Raw genomic sequence first — 22,254 nt, 5'->3', positions numbered from 1 at the left:
CAGGAGTTTCAAGTTGCAGTGAGCTGTGACTGCACTACTACACTCCAGCCTGGGGAACAAAGGAAGACCCTGTCTCTAAAAAATAGAACTTAAAAACAGAGAATACCTCATTTTCACCAAAACTGTAAACCCCTAAAGAGTAATTGTACCCATTTTAGGCAGGGCATGGTGGCTCATGCCTGTAATCCCAGCACTTTGGGAGGCCGAGGAAGGCGGATCACGAAGTCAGGAGCTTGAGACCAGCCAACCAGCATGGTGAAACCCCGTCTCTACTAAAATAACAAAAAAATTAGCCGGGCATGGTGGTGTGAGGCTGTAGTCCCAGCTACTCGGGAGGCTGGGGCAGAATTGCTTGAACCCGGCAGGGAGAGGTTGCAGCGAGCCGAGATCGTGCTGCTGCACTCCAGCCTGTGCAACAGACTGTCTCAAAAAAAAAAAAACAAGTGAATTGCACCCATTTTAGCTTTTTAAGAAAAAGATAGGTGCAAAAAAATACTGTGGCAACCATCAACTGAACTGTTAGTGTTTCCTTATTTGAAGATAACCCCTTCCTTGGGTAATTCTGATATATAAAATGCTAAAAAAACATGTACAGTCCGAATCACAACCCCATTTTAAGATGGTAGACTGCCATTTAACCTAAGTCTGTGACCAATTCAGAATAACCATATTCAAACCTATGAATCATTTCCAAATTTCAACAGCCATTTATTTTGTGCATCATTTAATTCATGTATGGGTTCTATCCACTTTCATCAGTTAACATTCTTGTTGACAAATCATTTTACATCAACTTGCTATTGAACACATGGAAGGTATACATGGGGGAAAAAAATCTAGAGTTCTTCTACGTTAGCTCAGTTACTGAACATAAATAACAGACACAAAAGTATACACAAAAAAACTGTAGTCAGAATAACAGGACTTCAGAATAAAAAGCAGAAAATAAAATACAGGTCTTTATTTTACAATATGTATAATTATATAATTTATTAAAATTAATTTAACACAATGTACAAAATATTAACAGTAGTCATTTTTAGATTTAATAAGCACTTCAAATAGAGAAATGTTAAAATGGCAAAACTATACTATGCAGCTTTCACTTTAATGAATCTAGCTCACTAGCTCAGGCTGAACATTCACTCTCTGAAGCACTTCTTCAGGCATGCAAAAGACAGGATTAACAGGTTTAATTTGTTCTTCTCCCAAAAGTGACAATCCAGCAATTCCAAATAAGGTATGAAAAGGATCCACCTATTTAAAAAAGAATTTATATACAGATTACAAAATGAAAACATCTTTAACGTCAAATCATTAATACCTGACCTTTACCATATACTAATTTTGTTAGCAATAGGCGACAAGAAATTTTTTTAAGATTGTTCTATATCCTTCATACATTCTACAATAAATAGAAAAAAATACTGCTTTCAAAGCAACACTTGGAATACCACCCTGGAAATCCATGGAACCATGAAGGAATGCGACACTGAAATAGTTTATACAAATATGTCAGAAATATTACTTGCCATATCTCCTGGCCTGTCTGCAAATCCCCCCGTTTCTTCATCTTGACATGCTAAAATGAAATTACGCAGTTTCTCTCTATCAATCCAATGAAGTCTTCCAATTATCTTTAGGGAAGCCAGGACCCACCATGAATAGCATACATCTGGTAACTAGGAGGGAAAAAAGTTGCCACAATTTCATTCTCTTTTATTTCCCTAATTTTGAGAACAATTTAAAAGTGGACTAAGTCTCACTCTTAGGTAATGTGATGTTCTAAGTGTCAAACCATGTGGAGGGACGAAATCCAGGGATATACTGACATGCAGGGTATGAAATACTTGCTTAGAATGAAAGATAATCAAGTAATGGGTAAGAAGAGACCAAACTCCAATTCATAGGTAACCATGCTAAGTATCTCAGTACTCACTGATAAGCATGTTTCTATCCGCAACGAATGCCTAACTCAGCCCCTTAACCAAGAAGCTAGTAGTATAATCATGAAATCCATGGGTACAGTTCTGTTTTTCTACCCACACTGTCCAGGTGGGTACACACCTGCTTAAAATTCAACTAAACCCTAGCTCTTCAAAATATGGTGACATAAGTATATAAGGAAGAAAATCCCACCCAAGGCTGCATTTTAATGAGATCCCTGAATAATGCATAGACCCATTAGAAGCTGCCCTAGATTGTGAGCAAATGCAGGCCCCGGCAAGGCCACCCATTTTTCTGTTGACAGTTCCTCAGGTTTTTTATTCCACTCTATTGTAGACAGCAACTGCGGGTGTTTCTCTGCCCATTGTTATTCAGAAAACCTGAGGTTTAAAAATAAAAATACAGGCCGAGCACAGTGGCTCATGCCTGTAATCCCAGAACTTTGGGAGGTTGAGGAGGGTGGATCACCTGAGGTCAGGGATTCGAGACCAGCCTGACCAACATGGTGAAACCCTATCTCTACTAAAAATACAAAATTAGATGGGCGTGGTGGCGTATGCCTGTAATCCCAGCTACTGTGCCATCACGTCCCATTCAGAGGGCAGGGGCACAGCAAGCTACAATCCTTGAGTCAAATCTAGACTATCGTGTAGGAATAGATTTTACATTTGTAAATCATTTAAAAATAGTCCTGGGTCAGGCGCAGTGGCTCACGCCTGTAATCCCAGCAGTATGGGAGGCTGAGGCAGGTGGATCACAAAGTCAGGAGTTCGAGACCAGCCTGGCCAATATGATGTAACCCCATCTCTAATAAAAGTACAAAAATTAGCCATGCGCCTATAGTCCCAGCTGTTCGGGAGGCTGAGGCAGGAGAATTGCTTGAACCTGGGGGCAGAGGTTGCAGTGAACTGAGATGGCGCCACTTCACTCCAGCCTGGGCAACAGAGCAAGATTCCACCTCAAAAAAAAAAAAAAAAAATCTGACATATGAAATATGAGTATATCTGTCCATAATAATTTTAATTGGAACACAGTCATACCCATTCATTTCTTACCGCTTATGGCTGCACTTGCTCTACAGGACAATTACAAAGTTGCAAATGAGTATTCACTGTTTGTCCCTTAGAGACCTGATACAGAGAGACCTATCATGTGGAGGAAAACTTAATAATAATCCTCTCTCCAAACCAAATTATCTGGGTATTTGTTAAATAAGAAGATTGCAAACAAAAATTCTGTAGCCTAATTTTTAAAAAATCCAATTTGCCAAAACCAACTGTCCTTAAACATGGAGATTCCTGTACAAGAATGTCTGGAAATGGACATCAGGATCAATGAGTATTTCAACTCATGGGGCTCTACTTTTGCCAAGGGGAGTCTTTTAGTAGGATGTATTACTGAGAATTTGCAAGAGGGAAAGGTAATAAATAAGCTCATGGCCAATTTACAACATTGAAATAGGCAAGACAAAGCAGCAGCATTCACTCAAGGTTCTAAAGCCAGCAGAACACAGCTTATCAAACAATACCTTCTCTGGCCTTCCATTGAGCCCGCCTGAAGGTAACTGTCGTTCACAAAGCCACCAGCCAAGTAAATCAGAATTTACTTGATGCAACTGACTTGTAATAGCCAGAAATCCTGTGCAACAATAGATCTAAAATTACAGACATAAAGTATATGTGTATAATAATTCCTTGACAGTAAAAGTGATAAAACTACTCAAATTATTAAAACACCACTTTATATCTTAAGGTTTTCTTCTTGATCTGACACTTAAAATTCCAAACACGTATTAATACCGCATATGTGAACAAAACCAAGCAAACTATTACTAGTATGCAATTCTGTACTGAAATATTATTGTCAAAATTTCTTCATGGTTAGTAAATCACAGCTATTCACATATTCAGTGTTCTCTGACACAAGAAAGGAGGTTCATCATTTATCTCAGGGCAGAAATAAATATGTGTGTGTGTTTTTTTTATCTGTATGGTTATTGAAAAATTAGTGGAAAAAAATGTGTTTTGGTGCTTACGAACCCACTTATGTTTGCTCAGGTCAGAGAGATCCACTGACAGAGAAAGGTATATAGTATACAAAGCAAAGTAATGATAGCAACTAAGCAATTCTTATGTAAGATGCCATATTACAGTCATTAACTTTATGTGTATTTGACAAACACCAAAATAACCCATTTTCCTATTTTACTACACTTGCTTCCAAAATGACAATAAATTTTCATCTGTGTTAATAAATTACCTGCCCAGCATGGGATTCAGAACCTGGTCTGCAACCAAATCCACCGTCAAAGTTCATACAGGATAAAACAAATTCAATTGCCTTTTCCACATTAATAGCATCAAGCTTCCCCTACAAACAGAAAAAAAAAAAAGTCTGTGAAATTCCAGAGTATTCAGCAGACAAAAAAAAAAAAAAAAATCCAGAGCATTCCTGAACTTTAATCATTTCACTCAAATATTCAAAGCTTACCAACAAAGCCAAAGTTGCCACCGCACAAAAAGAGAATCTTGTATCAATTTCTCCTACAATAAAAACAGATCAAATCAAGGCAGGTGTTACCAAATCATACATGAGTCATCTAAAAACAAACTTTGCACAACTACTACTTTAAACTGAGTTCAAGCTTAACTTTTACTTTAGGGAGGTCAGGAGGAAAGCTAAATCTAAAGTGCCTTTACTTCCCAAGAAAATGCCTTTGTCAAAAATAACAGCAAATTGACCAGGCACAGTAGCTCTGGCCTATAATCCCAACACTTTGGGAGGCTGAGGTGGGAGAATCACTTGAGCCTAGGAGTTTGAGACTAGCTTAGGTAACAAAGTGGGATCCCATCTCTACAAAAAATTTTTAAAAAATTAGCTGGGGCTGGGCACTGTGGCTCAGGCCTGAAATCTCAGCACTTTTGGTGGCCGAGGCAGCAGGATCACATGAAGCCAGAAGACCTGATCTCTACTAAAAATACAAAAGCCAGCCAGGTGTCGTGGTGCATGTCTCAGCTACTCTGGAGGCTGAGGCAGAACTGCTTGAGTTTGGGAGGTGGAGGTTGCAGCGAGCCAAGATTGCACCACTGCACTCCAGCCTGGGCAACAGAGCTCTGCAACCCCAGCAACTCTGCCTTCCCCCACCAAAAACTAAATAAATAAACAACCAAATAGCTGCCTGTGATGGTATGAGCCTATATAGTCCCAGCTACTCAGGAGGCTGAGGCCTGAGGATCACGAGCGTGGACTGTCAAGGCTGCAGAGGGCAGTGATTGTACCACTGCACTCCAGCCTGGACAGAGCAAGACCCTGCCACAAAAAAGTAACAGCAAATTATCTTAAGTTGCTTAAAGAATGCCCAGAAAGACAAGAAAATCAATAGAACCAAAAGTATTAGTCAATTTCTAATAATGCAAGTAAACTTACCCTCCTTTATAAAAGTAGATTTTTCACATCCCATGAAGCAGCTGGTCTCTCTGGCCTGCACTGTGTTGATCCCTAAAGCAGAGATTATCTACATTTATCAAATAAAATTCTATTCCCTCCCTCCACTCAAATATTCAGCAAGTTTGTAAAGTTTTTTTAAAAGTTTTTTCCCTTTCCAGCAAGTAGTTTTTAAAAAACTTTACAAAGCCACCAAATATTGGGGAAAAAAAATTCCACCTACCTTATCTTTTAGACTGGCCCCCTCTGTTCCAGTGCTCCTGTATGCTGATATAACTACCACAGTGCATGCTGGAAGTTCCAGCAGACCATTAACTCCAGTTAGACCAGCTGCTTAGTGGGACCTGAAAAGATGAAAAACTTATAAACTGGTTACTAGCAAAACTAGTACATTTTAATATTGGTATTTTGGGTAGAATGGACTAAATCTGACATTACCCCAAATATCTCCAGCAAAAGAACCATCTTCTTTCTGTAGACCTTTAACATATTCCACAACTTTATTTACGTCGATAACATTAATACTGTCATACAGTGTAAGAATCTGCAATAAAGACAAGTATTAGGTAAATACCCCTTTCAGATTTATTCTAATGATCTTATGCTCAACTCTTTTTAAGTTGCCAAGCAGTCCTTTTGTCTCTGTGTATAGCCTTTTCTCAAATATGCAGACTCTCCTGTTATTCAATAAAATTAGATATTATCAAAACCCAAATCTTTAAAGTATAATTTTTCTACATATAAATTTTAACTTGGCATTCCAAGATACTCAAGTATACTAACTCACATACACACAAAGTCCTGATCTTCCCATCTCAGCACCCAGCACAGAAAGACTTTAAACCACCAGGTAGATATTCACTAATACCAAAATCAAATAGATCCACTTATCTATTTAACAGTATTTACACATACTGAAGATAAAAATTTTACCCTCCAAGGTCTCAGTGTAATTTTAGAAACGCACATCAATTTTGGATTCAGCTAATACATGCCATTACATCATTGACCTTGTAGGACAGCTTCACTTGTAACAAAACTTTTTGACCAAATCCTAATAGTTTCCATTTCCAACTCTGAAGTAAGAGAACACACTATCAAGATCGTTGCAATTTTAATTAGTATTTACCTGGACAGCACTAAGAGTGTATAAAAGATGAGGATCATGTCCGATACTAGCACTTATTCCACCACATTCATGTTGGCAAGACTTAATAAATGCCAGAATCTCTTCTCTATTCATGCGATGAAGTTGTCCCATGAGATCCATTACTGTCAGACCCCAATAGATGCCACTCATTCTTAAATACTCAGACATACAGTATTCCTAAAATAATAACACAATTTCTTAAATGTGTCAGTTTGAACTGATAACAGGTTATGAAGAGATCAAATACAAAGCTAACTTATTAGCCATGCTGCTATTTTTACCTCTCCTGACCTTAATGGTACTAATCAGTATTGAGTTTAAAATTTGTGCCGCTCAATGTTAGAAGCCATCTTCAGACACAACTATTAATCAGAAAAAAAACAATTATCTGAGAAGCACAGGATTAGTTCATCTATGGCTGGTAATACAAACAGGGCATTAGTTTCTCCCATGAGCCAAAGACAGAAAAGCGTCTACCTTTTTCATCAGTGAAGTTCAGGGACAGTATTTCTTTCCGAGTACCTATACTATATTTATCAGACATCTATTTTAACGTGGACTCTGTACAAAACTTATTATATATTAGTAAATTATATAACTTCATGAAAAATCAAAATGCCCTAAACATTCTATGCCCAGATAAAACAGTGGCTAATCAATGATAGACGAAAATTAGTATTAGGATTCCAGAAACAAATTTTTCCCACACTCAACAATGCATTACATTTTAAGAAGTTTTGTGGCTGGGTGGTGGCTCCTGCCTGTAATGCCAGTACTTTGGGAAGCTCAGGCAGACAGATCACTTGAGGTCAGGAGTTTCAGACCACTCTGGCCAACATAGCAAAACTCCGTCTCTACCAAAAACACAAAAACTAGCTGGGTGTGGTAGAATGTGCCTGTAATCCCAGCTATTCAGGTGGCTCACTTAAACCCAGGAGGTGGAGGTTGCAGTGAACCCAGATTGCACTGCTGTCCTCCAGTCTGGGCAACACAGTGAGGTTATATCTCCCAAAAAGAAAAAAAGAAGTATTTTTTAACACGTGGTGCATCTTTAATTTGCTACTAACCCAAATTCAGGGCATAGATAGCAGATAAAGGCAGAAACGAGTCCAGCCCCATCCATATGGCCTTAACTCCATGATTGCTACTAGAGTATTTTCAACGTTGCTACTCGAGTATTTTCAAGGTTATGGGAACCTAACACTTAAGTAAAAAATTAATACATACATCTGACAAATAGGTAGATAAGCTTAAGACAACTGAGTTTGGATACTACAGGGAAAAACATTTACTCTTAACTAAGTTGTTTACTACTTTTTGCTAAGATTGTCCCAGAGAGTTTTCCTCAAAATTTAAAAATTTAAGGTAAAACTTTTTCAAGGTCTCAGAGTAATTCTAGAGCTAAAGTGTTATTACACATCAGCAATAGATTCAGATAATACATGCCAAAACATCATTGACCTTGAAAGTATTACTCCTAACAACAAAAAGGGAAACCCGTTTTGTACCTCAAACCCTTACCTACTTTGTCTGGCAAGCCCTCTCAGTATAAATGAATACTGCGATTCTAATAAGCCCACAATCTCAGAGTCCAAAGCACACTTAACTGAAGTTCAAAGGCAAAGCACATCCTCAGTTCTCTGCATGGAGTTGGATGCCATTTTAAGACGTAAAAAATAAATACTGTATCACTGCTTATGACTGTCACACTTCTTTAAAATAAACTTTCCAACATAAAATCATACATACATAATCATCTTTCTTTGAGCCATAGGATGCGATATAATCTGCATGTTTCTCCAATAATAGGGTGTCTGGTGCATCTGACTTGATAATAACATCCTTCTGTGGAGTGCCCTTTCAAAATAAAAAAGCAGCAATCCATCAATGTTTACCTCTACAATGTTATTCTGCCCCACAGCATAGATTCAACATACATCTCAATTTTCACTTCGTTTCATTTTGTAATAGGAAAATGTTCTATTTAAAAATTGTAACTAACTAGGGAGGCTGAGGTAAAAGATCGCTTGAGGCCGGAAAATTAAGGCTGTAGTGAACTGAGGTTGTACCACTGCACTCCATCCTGGGCGACGGGAGACCCTGACTCAAAAACAAAACCAAAAAAAAAAAAAAAAATTGTATCTAACAAAAAAGAACTTAAGTCATTCGAGCTCCATCTTAGTCACGATTCAGGTAATTTTCAGGTCTCAGAGTAATTCTAGAGCTAAAGTATTAATAATCAACTTTAGATTCAGAATACATGCCAGCTCATCATTGACCCAAAAAATTACCACCAGCATTGCTTGTTGTTCACTTTTCATTCAAAAAGGTAAGTAAAAAATAAACACCATAGAATATCAAAGCCTATCATTTCAGGACAACTTATGGTTTACATGTGGCAGAGAGCATATATATATATATTTCAATCTAACTAGCCCTTAATTTGCAAGCGAATTCTTGCTTAATCAAATGCAGGTTTCAAAGCACCTTCTAAGTACCCCAAAAGTTGTTCAAATGTATTAAATAAGTAGTTCCTTTAGCTCCATCTTCTCCACCTTTAATCCGAGTCTCTGTATTTGCATAAGTCCCCATGTGATGCGGCTCTAGTTCTTTTCGTATCTATATCTTCCTCATTGAGAGTACACAGCAGTCATTATAATAGGTCATGAAGATTACCGGAAGTGATTAAGTACCGAATTTTCCTCTGATCCCACTAAAAATCTTAAAGCGAGACCACATCACTAACGATTTTAAAGAAATTTTTGACACCCCCCTCCAAAAAAAAAAACACCACCAGTCAGCCCCAGCTTTTTAGAAGGGTTAAAAAATCGGGCTGCTCAACTCTAACAGGTCCTCCCTACAGAAGGCCTGGATAAAATCAGAAGCGGCATTGCCCGCGAGGTCTGCAAAAAAATGCTGAGTAATATTTCACACTCAAAAAATCTTCCAAGGCCTGTGTCTTAATCATTCTCCAGCACCAGGAAACCAATCCTAAGGTGACCAGTGTGCTTAACCCTACTCAACCCTACCCTACCCTGTCTGCTATCAACCCATCAGGACAGCAGCACCAGACTGACACTTACCATGTCTAACCGCGAAAAGAGAGATCAGGGTCAGTTCCTGGGTATACTTAGGAGCCCGGCGCCTGCGCAGATGCGCCACTCAGGCCCCCATGGCGCTCCGATATAGCTGACCACACTTTCGCCTGCAAGGCAGAACAGTTCCGCGGCTGCCGTAGGACCCCACTGATGGCTCATAGGTGTCTTCACTGCCTGAGTTCAAAGTCCCGCGACCATATTCTTGTCCCAAAGTCACTCCGATTTGTCTAGAAACAGTTTTAAATAATATTTAAATATCTCAGTTGCTTTTAAGAAATCATTTGTTCTAGTTGGACGTGGTGGCTCACGCCTGTAATCCCAGCACTTTGGGAAGCCGGACAGCAGGATTGCTTGAGCCTAGAAGTGTAACCACCCAATATTGGGATTCACTTTGCCTGCTGCTGATAGGGAGCCCGTTTATCAAGACAGGGGAATTGCAATAGAGAAAGAGTAATTCATGCAGAGCCGGCTGTGCAGGAGACTGGAGTTTTATTCTTACTCAAATAGTCTCCCCAACCAGTCATCAAAGTTTTTAAAGATAATTTGGCGAATGGGGGCTTGGGAAGTAGGGAGTGCTGATGGGTCAGGTTGGAGATGGAGTCATAGTGGGTAGAAGTGAGTTTTTCTTGCTGTTTTCTGTGCCTGGGTAGGATGGCAGAACTGATTGGGCCAAATTACCAATCTGGGTGGTTTCAGCTGATCCATGGAAAGCAGGGTCTGCAAAATATGTCAAGCACTTATCTTAGATTTTACAATAGTGATGTTATCCCCAGGAGCAATTTGGGGAGATTCAGACACTTGGAGCCAGAGGCTACATGACCTCTAAACTGTAATTTCTAATCTTGTAGCTAATCTGTTAGTCCTGCAAAGGCAGACTAGTCCCCAGGCAAGAAAGCAGTTTTTTTTGGAAAAGGGATATTATCAATTTTGTTTCAGAGTCAAACCATAAACTGAATTCCTTCCTAAGTTGGTTCAGCCTGGGCTCAGGAATGAACAAGGACAGCTTAAAAGTTAGAAGCAAAATGGAGTCGGTTAGGTCTGATTTCTTTCACTGCTATAGTTTCCTTAGTTATAATTTTGCAAAGGCAGTTTCAGGAGATCCAGACCAGCCTGGGCAATGTTGCAAGACCCCAGTCTCTACAATTAATAAAAATATGAGCCAGACGTGGTTGTCCAAGCCTGTGGTTTCAGTTACTGTGGAGGCTGAGGTGAGAGAATTACTTGAGCTCTGGAGCAGGGGGTGGAGGCTACAGTGAGCGGTGATCATGCCACTGCACTGCAGGGTGTGAGACAGAATAAGACCCTGTCTCAAAAAAGTAAAAATAAATCATTTGTTCTTGAGGCCCTTTGCACTCTGAAAATCTGAAATGGCTATTAATTAGTAGAGTGCCTGTTTGCACGTAGTAAGTGTTCAATGAATCTTTTTAAAATGAATATTAATGAAATGTTCACATTTCCTTCCTGTTTGCCTTGTCCATCTCAGGGTCCAGCCCTATACCCACCCCTCCCTCAACAAACACAGACCACCCTCCCCCCACCACCATGACCACCACAAACACTTCTTTAGAGAGTGCTAATAGTAAAAATATTGGAAGTTACTTTTTTTTAAAATTACACTTTAAGTTCTAAGGGTACATGTGCACAACATGCAGGTTTGTTACATGGGGATACATGTGCCAGGTTGGATTGCTGCACCCATTAACTCATCATTTACATTAGGTATTTCTCCTAATGCTATCCCTCCCCCTGCCCCCCACCCCATGACAGGCCCCAATGTGTGATATTCTCCGCCCTGTGTCCAAGTGTTCTCATTGTTCAATTCCCACCTATGAGTGAGAATAAATGGTGTTTGGTTTGCTATCTTTGTGATACGTTGCTCAGAATGACGGTTTCCAGCTTCATTCATGCCCCTGCAAAGGACATGAACTCATCCTTTTTATGGCTGCTTAGTATTCCATGGTGTATATGTGCCACATTTACTTAATGCAGGCTATCATTGGTGGACATTTGGGTTGGACCCAATTCTTTGCTATTGTGAATAGTGCCACAATAAACGTATGTGTGCATGTGTCTTTATAGTAGCTTGATTTATAATCTATTGGGTATATACTCTGTAATGGGATCACTGCGTCAAATGCCATTTCTAGTTCTAGATCCTTGAGGAATTGCCACACTGTCTTCCACAGTGGTGGAACTACTTTGCACTCCCACCAACAGTGTAAGAGTGTTCCTATTTCTCCACATCCTCTCCAGCATGTGTTGTTTCCTGACTTCTTAATGATTGCCATTCTAACTGCTGTGAGATGGTATCTCGTTGTGGTTTTGATTTCCATTTCTCTAACGACCAGTGATGATGAGCATTTTTTCATGTGTCTGTTGACTGCATAAATGTCTTCTTCTGAGAAATGTCTGTATATATACTTTGCCCAATTTTTGATGGCATTGTTTGATTTTTTTCTTGTAAATTTGTTTAAGTTCTTTGTAGGTTCTGGATATTAGCCCTTTATCAGATGGGTAGATTGCAAAAATTTTCTCCCATTCCGTAAGTTGCCTGTTCACTCTGATGGTGGTTTGTTTTGCTGTGCAGAAGCTCTTTAGTTTAATTAGATCCCATTTGTCTGTTTTGGCTTTTGTTGCCATTGCTTTTGGTGCTTTAGTCATGAAGTCCTTGCCCATGCATATGTCCTGAATGGTATTGCCTAGGTTTTCCTCTAGTGTTTTTATGGGTTTAGGTCTAACATTTAAGTCTTTAATCTATCTTGAATTAATTTTTATATAAGGTGTAAGGAAGATATCCAGTTTCAGCTTTCTACATATGGCTAGCCAGTTTTCTCAACACCATTTATTAAATAGGGAATCCTTTCCTCATTTCTTGTTTTTGTCAGGTTTGTCGAAGATCAGATGGTTGTAGATGTGTGGTGTTATTTCTGAGGCCTCTGTTCTGTTCCATTGGTCTATAGCTCTGTTTTGGTACTAGTACCATGCTGTTTTGGTTACTGTAGCCTTATAGTATAGTTTGAAGTCAGGTAGCGTGATCCAGCTTTGTTATTTTGGCTTAGGATTGTCTTGGCAATGTGGGCTCTTTTTTAGTTCCATATGAACTTTACAGTAATTTTTTTCCAATTCTGTGAAGAAAATCATCGGTAGCTTGATGGGGATGGCATTGAATCTATAAATTACCTTGGGCAGTATGGCCATTTTCACAATATTGATTCTTCCTATCCATGAGCATGGAATGTTCTTCCATTTGTTTGTGTCCTCTTTTATTTCATCGAGCAGTCGTTTTAGTTCTCCTTGAAGAAATCCTTCACATTCCTTGTAAGTTGGATTCCTAGGTATTTTATTCTCTTTGTAGCAATTGTGAATGGGATTTCACTCATGATTTGGCTCTCTGTATGTCTGTTATTGATGTATAGGAATGCTTGTGATTTTTGCACATTGATTTTGTATCCTGAGACTTTGCTGAAGTTGCTTATCAGTTTAAGGAGATTTTGGGCTGAGATGATGGGGTTTTCTAATTATACAATCATGTCATCTGCAAACAGGGACAATTTGACTTCCTCTTTTCCTAATTGAATACCCTTTATTTCTTTCTCTTGCCTGATTGCCCTGGCTAGAACTTCCAACACCATGTTGAATAGGAGTGGTGAGAGAGGGTATCCCTGTCTTGTGCCAGTTTTCAAAGGCAATGCTTCCAGCTTTTGCCCATTCAATATGATATTGGCTGTGGATTGGTCATAAATAGGTCTTATTATTTTGAGATATGTTCCATCAATACCTAGTTTATTGAGAGTTTTTAGCATGAAGGGATGTTGATTTTAGCATGAAGGGCTGTTGAAGGCCTGCTCTGCATCTATTGAGATAATCATGAGTTTATGTCGTTGGTTCTGTTTATGTGATGGATTATATTTATTGATTCAAAGTATGTTGAACCAGCCTTGCATCCCAGGGATAAAGTTGACTTGATCGTGGTGGATAAGTTTTTCGATGTGCTGCTGAATTTAGTTTGCCAGTATTTTATTGACGATTTTTGCATCGATGTTCATCAGGGATATTGGTCTAAAATTCTCTTTTTTTGTTGTGTCTCTGTCAGGCTTTGGTATCAGGATGATTCTGGCCTCATAAAATGAGTTAAGGAGGATTCCTTCTTTTTGTATTGATTGGAATGGTTTCAGAAGGAATGGTCCCAGTGCCTCTTTGTACCTCTGGAAGATGTCTATTAGGTCTGCTTGGTGCAGAGCTGAGTTCAAGTCCTGGATATCCTTGTTAACCTTCTGTCTCGTTGATCTGTCTAAATGTTGACAATGGGATGTTAAAGTCTCCCATTTTTATAGTGTGGGAGTCTAAGTCTCTTTGTAGGTCTCTAAAGACTTGCTTTATGAATCTGGGTGCTCCTGTGTTGAGTGCATATATATTTAGGATAGTTAACTCTTCTTATTGAATTGATCCCTTTACCATTATGTAATGGCCTTCTTTGTCTCTCTTGATCTTTGTTGCTTTAAAGTCTGTTTTATCAGAGACTAGGATTGCCCCCCCCCCCCCTTATTTTTCTTTCCATTTGCTTGGTAGATATTCCTCCAGCCCTTTATTTTCAGCCTATGTGTGAGATGGATCTTCTGAATACAGCACACTGATGGGTTTTGACTCTATCCAATTTACCAGTCTGTGTCTTTTAATTGGGGCATTTAGCCCATTTACGTTTAAGGTTAATATTGTTATGTGTGAATTTGATCCTGTCATTATGATGTTAGGTGGTTATTTTGCCCGTTAGTTAATGCCATTTCTTCGTAGCATTGATGGTCTTTACAATTTGGCATGTTTTTGCAGTGGCTGGTACCGGTTGTTCCTTTCCATGTTTAGTGCTTCCTTCAGGAGCTCTTGTAAGGCAGGACTGGTGGTGACAGAATCTCTCAGCATTTGCTTGTCTGTAAAGGATTCTATTTCTCCTTCACTTATGAAGCTTTTGGCTGGATATGAAATTCTGAGTTGAAAATTATTTCCTTTAAGAATGTTGAATACTGGCCCCACTCTCTTCTAACTTGTAGTTTCTGCTGAGAGATCCTCTGATAGTCTGATGGGCTTCCCTTTGTGAGTAACCCGACCTTTCCCTCTGGCTGTGCTTAACATTTTTTCCTTCATTTCAGCCTTGGTGAATCTGACAATTATGCGTCTTGGGGTTTCTCTTCTTGAGGAATATATTTGTGGTGTTCTCTGTGTTTCCTGAATTTGAATGTTGGCCTGCCCTACTAGGTTGGGGAAGTTCTCCTGGATAATATCCTGAAGAATGTTTCCCAACTTGGTTCCCTTCTCCCCCTCACTTTCAGGTACACCAATCAGACATAGATTTGGTCTTTTCACATAGTCCCATATTTCTTGGAGGCTTTGTTCGTTTCTTTTTAATCTTTTTTCTCTAAACTTCTCTTGTCACTTTATTTCATTAATTTGATCTTCAATCACTGATACCCTTTCTTCCACTTGATTGAATAGGCTATTTAGGCTTGTGCATATGTCACATAGTTCTCATGCCATGGTTTTCAGCTCCATTAGGTCATTTAAGGTCTTCTCTACACTGTTTATTTTAGTCATTCTTCAAATCTTTTTTCAAGGTTTTTAGCTTCCTTTCGATGGGTTCAAAAATCCTTCGTTAGCTCCGAGAAGTATGTTATTCCCGACCTTCTGATGCCTACTTCTATCAGCTTCTCAAAGTCATTCTCTGTCCAACTTTGTTCTCTTGCTGGCGAGGAGCTGTGATCCTTTGGAGAAGAGACAGTCCAGTTTTTAGAATTTTCAGCTTTTCTGCTCTGGTTTCTCCTCATCTTCGTGGTTTTTATCTACCTTTGGTCTTTGATGTTGGTGACCTACAGATGGGGTTTTGGAATGGATGTCCTTTTTGTTGATGTTGGTGCTATTCCTTTCTGTTTGTTAGTTTTCCTTCTAACAGGTCCCTCAGCTGCAGAATTGTTGGAGTTTGCTAGAGGTCCACTCCAGACCCTGTTTTCTTGGGTATCACCAGTGGAGGCTGCAGAACACCAAATATTGCTGCCTGATCCTTCCTGGGGAAACTTCGTCCCAGACGGGTGCCCGCCTGTGTGAGGTGTCAGTCGGCCCCCACTGGGAGGTCTCTCCCAGTTAGGCTACACGGGGGTCAGGGACCCACTTGAGGAGGCAGTCTGTTCTCAGAGCTCAAACTCCATGCTGGGAGAACCACTGCTCTCTTCAGAGCTGTCAGACAGTGATGTTTAAGTCTGCAGATGTTTCTGCTGCCTTTTGTTCAGCTATGCCCTGGCTCCACAGATGGAGTCTACAAAGGCAACAGGCCTTGCTGAGCTGCAGTGGGCTCCACCCAGTTCGAGCTTTGCAGTCCGCTTTGTTTACCTACTCAAGCCTTAGCAATGGTGGATGCCCCTTCCCCTGCCAGGCTGCTGCCTTGCAGGATGATCTCAGACTGCTGCACCAGCAGCAAGCAAGGCTCCGTGGGCATGGGACCTGCCGAGCCAGGTGGAGGGTATAATCTCCTGGTGTGCCATTTGCTAAGACTACTGGAAAAGCACAGTATTTGGGTGGAAGTGTCCCATTTTTCCAGGTACAGTCTGTCTCAGCTTCCCTTGACTAGGAAATGGAAATCCCCTGACCCCTTGCACTTCCTTGGTGAGGTGATGTCTCACCCTGCTTCAGCTCACCCACTGTGGGCTGCACCCACTGTCCAAGCAGTCCTAGTGAGATGAACCAGGTACCCCATTGGAAATGCAGAAATGACTCATCTTCTGCATCGATCACGCTGGGAGCTGCAGACCGGAGTTATTCCTATTCAGCTATCTTGGAATAGCTGGAAGTTACTTTCAAAAAAGAAAGGCTTGTGTGCCTTTTACTAGCTTTCCACAGAATTAGGATTTGCTGTGTGTATTACAGCTATTTTGGTTTGTGCATTCTCATCTTTCACACTGAACAAGCATTTTTGAACACTCATTAGAAAATATTGGCACCTTGTCCTCTTAAAATTGACGGCTTTAAGTAAGGATTTGGAGAAGTATTCCTGACATACTGACATGTGTTGGCTATCAATAGTTGAGAGGGAGAAACAGTATTGAATGTACTATGATGATGGATTTCTTCATTTCTTCCTGTAATTCTGTTCATTTATCCCATTTATAGTTTCGGATACTTTATTAAATGTGTGTAAGGTTGTTTTGTTTGTTTGTTTTTACTTTTTTCTTTTTTAGAGATGGGGTCTTTCTGTGTTGGCCAGGGTGGTCTCCAACACCTGGAGTCAAGCAGTCCTCCTGCCTTGGCCTCCCAAAGTGTTGGGATTACAGGCCATTACCACACTGGCCTGCATGTAAATTTAAAATTATCTAGTTTTGTTGAGTAGAGCATTTTGTTTTGTTATTGTTCATTTGTAGGGAATTAAAAAACATAAAAAGGGAAAGGAAATAGGGTTTGCTCTGTCACTCAGGCTAGCAAGCAGTGACCGGATCATAGCTCATTGTAACCTGGAACTCCTGGGCTCAAGTGATTCTCCCACGTCAGCCTCCTTAGTAGCTGGGACTACATCATGATGCACCACCATGCCTGGCCAGTGTTTTTTTTTTTTTTTAATGGGGCCTTGCTCTGTCACACAGGCTGGATCTCCACTCACTGCAGACTCAACTGCCTGGGCTCAAGAGATTCTCCCACCTCAGCCTCCAAGTAGCTGTGACCACAGGAGTGCGCCACGACCCCCAGCTAATTTTTAAATTATTTATAGACACAAGGTCTTGCTATGTTGCCCAGGCTGCTCTTGAACTCCTGGGTTCAAGCGATCCTCCAACCTCAGCCTCCCAAAGTGCTGGGATTACAGGCAACAGACAGCTATTGTACAAGGCATACCCTTTTATCATTAAATGATGACCATATCTAGCCCTAATAAGGTGTTTTATCTTGAAAAGTCTTTGTTAAATGTTAATTTCCACAGATTTCTTTTAGTTAATAGTTACCTCTAAGAGTTTTTTCTCAACTTTATCTTTAACCTTTCTGTGCCCTTATGTTTTAGTGTGTCTTGTAAATGAAATATGGCTTTTTTGTCCATCATTAACCAGTAACCTCAGTTCATTTACATGTAATTATTTGTTTATTGTGGGCTTGTTTCTATTATCCAATTTTTTTCTTCCTATTTGTTCTACTTTTCCTGTGGTTTTGTTTTGGCCTTTCTTGCCTTTAAGAAAAAAGTATCTTAATTTTTTCTTATTCTATTTTTTCTTTTCTTCTGGTTTAGAAGTTATGAATTCTAATAATTTAGTGGCTATTTTGAAATTTACTTTGCATAATTAAAAATGCATATAGTTAATATCCTAACCCTGTCTCCCAATAGTACAAGAACTTGAGGACATTTCAAATGTTTCAACCTCCTTGGACTTGTTCTCTAGTATTTTAGTTATGTTTTTTGTTAACTTCATAAATACTATCTTATCATCATCTAATATATGCAATTTTTGTTTGTTTGTTAGTTTTGAGACAGAGTCTTACTCTGTCACCGGGATGGGAGCGCAGTGGCATGATCTTGGCTCACTGCAAATTCCACCTCCCAGGTTCATGTCATTCTCCTGTCTCAGCCTCCAGAGTAGCTGGGACTACAGGCACATGCCACCAGGCCCGGCTAATTTTTTTTTGTATTTTTAGTAGAAACGGGGTTTCACCATTTTAGCCAGGATGGTCTTGATCTCCTAACCTCTTAATCCGCCCACATCGGCCTCCCAAAGTGCTGGGATTATAGGCGTGAGCCACCACGCACAGCCTAATATAGGCCAATTTTTTACCCACATAGTCACAATTCATTTAACTATTTCCTTTTGCATAGCACACTGTCCTTCTGGAGCGATCTTCTCTTCCTTTAATGATTTCACTTCACTAGATTTTCTGTTGGTAGAAAACTGTCAGTTTGTTTATCTGAAAATGGCTTTATTTCACACAGATGACTCTTCAAAGAATTTTGTGGGTTAAAGATTCTATACTGGGTATGGTGGTTCACACCTGTAATCCCACCACTTTGGGAAGGAGGGCGGATTACTTGAGGTTAGGAGTTCAAGACCAGCCTGGCCAACATGATGAAACCCTGTCTCTACTAAAAACACAAAAATTAGCCAGGCATGGTGGTGGGTGCCTGTAATCCCAGCTACTGGGGAGGCTGAGGCAGGCGAATCACTTGAACCCAGGAAGTGGAGGTTGCAGTGATCTGAGCTCACACCACTGCACTCCAGCCTGGGTGACAGAGTGAAACTCTGTCTCAAAACAAAAACAAAAACAAAAAAAGTACTTGAGACTGGGCAATTTATAAAAGAAATAAGTTCAATTGACTCACAGTTCTGCATGCCTAGGAGGCCTCAGGAAACTTACCATCATGGCAGAAGATGCAGGGGAAGTAGCACTTTCTTCACAAGGCAGCAGGAGAGAGAAAAGAGTGTTGTGTAGGAGGAAATATCAAACACTTATAAAATCATCAGATATCATGAGAACTCACTATCAGGAGAACATGAAGAAAACCACCCCCTTAATCCAATCAGTTCCTACTAGGTCTCTCCCTGAACACCTGGATATTATAATTCAAGATGAGATTTGGGTGGGGACAGAAAGCCAAACCATTATCACAGCCCCCTTGCCCATAAGGCAATGCTCATTTGTGTGGTCCCTGGTGCTAACCCAGACTTGGAGCGGAGCAGCTCACTCGATGTGTTCTACAGAAAGTCAACCCAACCCTCCACACATGGGACTATTAAATATCTATCTATCTATCTATCTATCTATATCTATCTATCTATCTATCTATCTATCTATCTATCTATCTATCTATCTATGTACACACGCACACACACACACACATATATATTTAAAACACACATAAAAAGGAAAAAGAGAAGATATCTGTTGATTTGTCAATCTAACTGTTACTTTGTGGGTAATTCTCTTTTGCTGCTTTTAAGATCTTTTCTTGGTCTTCTGTTTTGTGCAGTTTTATGAAGATGCCTCGAATTGTGGATTTACTTTTACTTCTTTTACCTGGTATTTGATGAACTTCCTATATTTGAGAATGTATCACTCCTAAAAATTTTCTAACATGATCTGTTATAATACCATTCTTAGACACAGGTAAGGTGGATTGGTGGCCCATGTTTAGAGGGTGGGTCCTGCTCTGGTCCTCCTACAGCCACATACCTTTACATGCAGCAAGGAGTCCCTGGAATCAAGTGGACATGCCCACCCAGAATCAGCCTCTCCACCACTAGATGGTATTTCAGGTCACCCTCCCTGCATTTTTCTACCCAAATGGCCCCACAGACCACTTCCAAATTCAACTTGGGTATCTTCCCTGGGTTCTTGCCTTACAGGGCAGATCATTTGCTGGCATATGCACCACATGTCCCAAGGAGTTGCCAAGGCATTGATGTAACCAAGGTATGAAGGGAGCTTGGATGTCTAGGTTAGGATGTCCACATGCATAGGTACAAAATGCACTGTGATGCAAGACCCTGAAGTGGTATAACGAAAGGAGCAGGCCAAGAGAGATCTTTTCCTAATCTGTAATTTTCTAGCACATGACTCTAAGTTCAAGTTGGCTAAATTTGAATGTGGCATTCTGGGTTGTCATCAAGGTATAACTATGAAACCTGGAGGACAGAAGATAGATAGATAGATAGATAGATAGATAGATAGATAGATAGATAGATAGATAGATAGACAGACAGATAGATTTTTGAGACATGGTCTCACTCTGTCCCCAGGCTGAGTACAGTGGCACAATCACCACTCAATGCACCCTGGACCTTTTGGACTCAAGTGATCCTCCCACTTCAGCCTCCTAAGTAGCTGAGAATACAGGTGCATACCAGCATGCCCAGCTAATTTTTTATTTTTTGTAGACACAGGTTTTACTATGTTGCTCAGGCTGATCTTGAACTCCTGGATGCAAGCAATCCCCTCTTCTTAGCCTCCCAAAGTGCTGGGATTACTGGCCTGAGTCACTGTGCCTTGCCAGAACATTTTTTTTTTTTTTTTTTTTTTTTTTTTGAGATGAAGTCTTGCTCTTGTCGCCCAGGCTGGAGTGCAATGGCACTATCTCGGCTCACTGCAACCTCCCCCTCCCGGATTCAAGTGATTCCCCCTGCCTCAGCCTCCTAAGTAGCTGGGATTACAGGTGCCCGCCACCATGCCTGGCTAATGTTTGTATTTTTAGTAGAGACAAGGTTTCACCATGTTGGCCAAGTTGGTCTCGAACTCCTGACCTTCTGATCTGCCCACCTTGGCCTCCCAACCTGTTGGGATTAGAGGCATGAGCCACCACACCCAGCCCTTTTTTTTTTTTTAAAGACAGAGTCTTGCTCTGTTGCCCAAGCTGGAGTGCAGTGGTGTGATCACAGCTCACTGCAGCCTCTACCTCACAGGTTCAAGTGATCCTCCCACCTCAGCCTCCCAAGTAGCTAGGACTACAGGTATGTGCCACCATGCCTAGCTAATTTGTGTGTGTGTTTTGTAGAGACAGGAGGTCTCACTATGTTGCTCAGGCTGTTTTAGAATTCCTGGCCTCAAGCAATCCACCCACCTTGGCCTCCCAAAGTGTTGGGATTACATACGTGAGCCACCATGACCCGTCCAGATCATATTTTATTTAACTGTGGATTAGGTTGGGTATTAACTTTTAACTGTTAAATGTATCTTATATGGTATGTGGGTGTGCACTTGTGATTTTGCTCCAGGCCCTACAAATGTAAGGAGTGGGCTTTCTCTCTTTTAACATCTCCCTTTCTGGTAGTTTAGTTGACACGTTAGACTTCCTTTTTTTTTTTTTTTTTTGAGATGGAGTCTCTCTGTCGCCCAGGCTGGAATACAGTGGTGTGATCTCAGCTCACTGCAACCTCCACCTCATGGGTTCAAGTGATTCTCCTGCCTCAGTCTCCTGAATAGCTGGGATTACAGGCGTGTGCCACCACGCCTGGCTAATTTTTTGGTATTTTTAGTAGAGACAGGGTTTCACCATGTTGGCCAGGCTGGTCTCAAACTTCTGACCTGAAGTCATCCATCTACCTCAGCCTCCCAGTGATGGGATTACAGGAATGAGCCACTGAACTCTGCTGACATGTTACACCTTCTTGTTGCATCCTTCTCATTTCTTAACCTCTTGTATTTTTCACCTTTTTGTCTTTCTGTAATGCATCCTGGGTAATTTATTCCGATCTATATGCTGGTGTTCTTTTCTTACTTAAAGTCCATGGGCTAGTAGCATCAAAATCACTCTGAGAGCTATTAGAAAGGCAGAGTCTGAGTCACATCCTAGACGTACCAAATCGCATTCTGCATTTTGGTAAGCTCCCCGAGGACTCCTATGCATGTTAAAACTTGAGAAATACTATTTCAGATTCCAATTGATTATTTTTCAGATCTGCCTGTTTGTTTTGATAGATTCCTATTGTTTTCCATTGTGTGATTTTTCAAATTTCTTTACATCTTTCACGTTGAGTTATTTTATACAGTTTTCTCTTGTTATCTGCAGGGGTACTGGTACCAGGAACCCCTGCAGATATGAAACTCCAAGGATGCTCAAGTCCTTTCTATAAAACAGCATAGTATTTGCATATAACCTATGCACAT

The 22,254-nt window shown here is 40.4% G+C and overlaps 1 protein-coding gene across 2 annotated transcripts; it reads right to left on the bottom strand.

Moving 5' to 3' along the window:
- Positions 1 to 687: 687 nt before the first annotated feature.
- RABGGTB (Rab geranylgeranyltransferase, beta subunit) lies at positions 688 to 9,705 on the bottom strand. 2 transcript variants are annotated; one of them, XM_011936942.1, is made up of 9 exons: positions 9,625 to 9,705; positions 8,291 to 8,398; positions 6,521 to 6,718; positions 5,830 to 5,935; positions 4,438 to 4,490; positions 4,207 to 4,317; positions 3,476 to 3,601; positions 1,533 to 1,682; positions 688 to 1,257 (listed from the first exon to the last, which is right to left on the bottom strand). In XM_011936942.1, the coding sequence occupies exons 1-9, from the start codon at positions 9,625 to 9,627 to the stop codon at positions 1,117 to 1,119; spliced, it is 996 nt and encodes a 331-aa protein (XP_011792332.1). In that variant the 5' UTR covers positions 9,628 to 9,705; the 3' UTR covers positions 688 to 1,116. The 2 variants fall into 2 exon arrangements, with proteins under 2 accessions (XP_011792332.1, XP_011792331.1); XM_011936941.1 differs by lacking the exon at positions 9,625 to 9,705 and adding an exon at positions 9,097 to 9,194.
- Between the last annotated feature and the right edge of the window lie 12,549 nt (positions 9,706 to 22,254).

Source organism: Colobus angolensis, unplaced genomic scaffold, assembly GCF_000951035.1.
Source record: "Colobus angolensis palliatus isolate OR3802 unplaced genomic scaffold, Cang.pa_1.0 Scaffold158, whole genome shotgun sequence".
In the NCBI taxonomy this organism is placed as follows: domain Eukaryota; kingdom Metazoa; phylum Chordata; class Mammalia; order Primates; family Cercopithecidae; genus Colobus; species Colobus angolensis.
The sequence above is the reverse complement of the archived record's forward strand: the minus strand, read 5'-3'. Positions and strand labels throughout refer to the sequence as shown.

Coding starts and splice junctions, on each gene's coding strand:
- RABGGTB (XM_011936941.1), bottom strand. CDS start 9,123: ATGCAAATACAGAGACTCGGATTAAAG. Junction 3,602..4,206: donor CTGAATCCCATGCTGGGCAG/GTAATTTATTAA, acceptor CTGTAATTTTAG/ATCTATTGTTGCACAGGATT. Junction 1,683..3,475: donor TCAATGGAAGGCCAGAGAAG/GTATTGTTTGAT, acceptor TTTCCCTCCTAG/TTACCAGATGTATGCTATTC.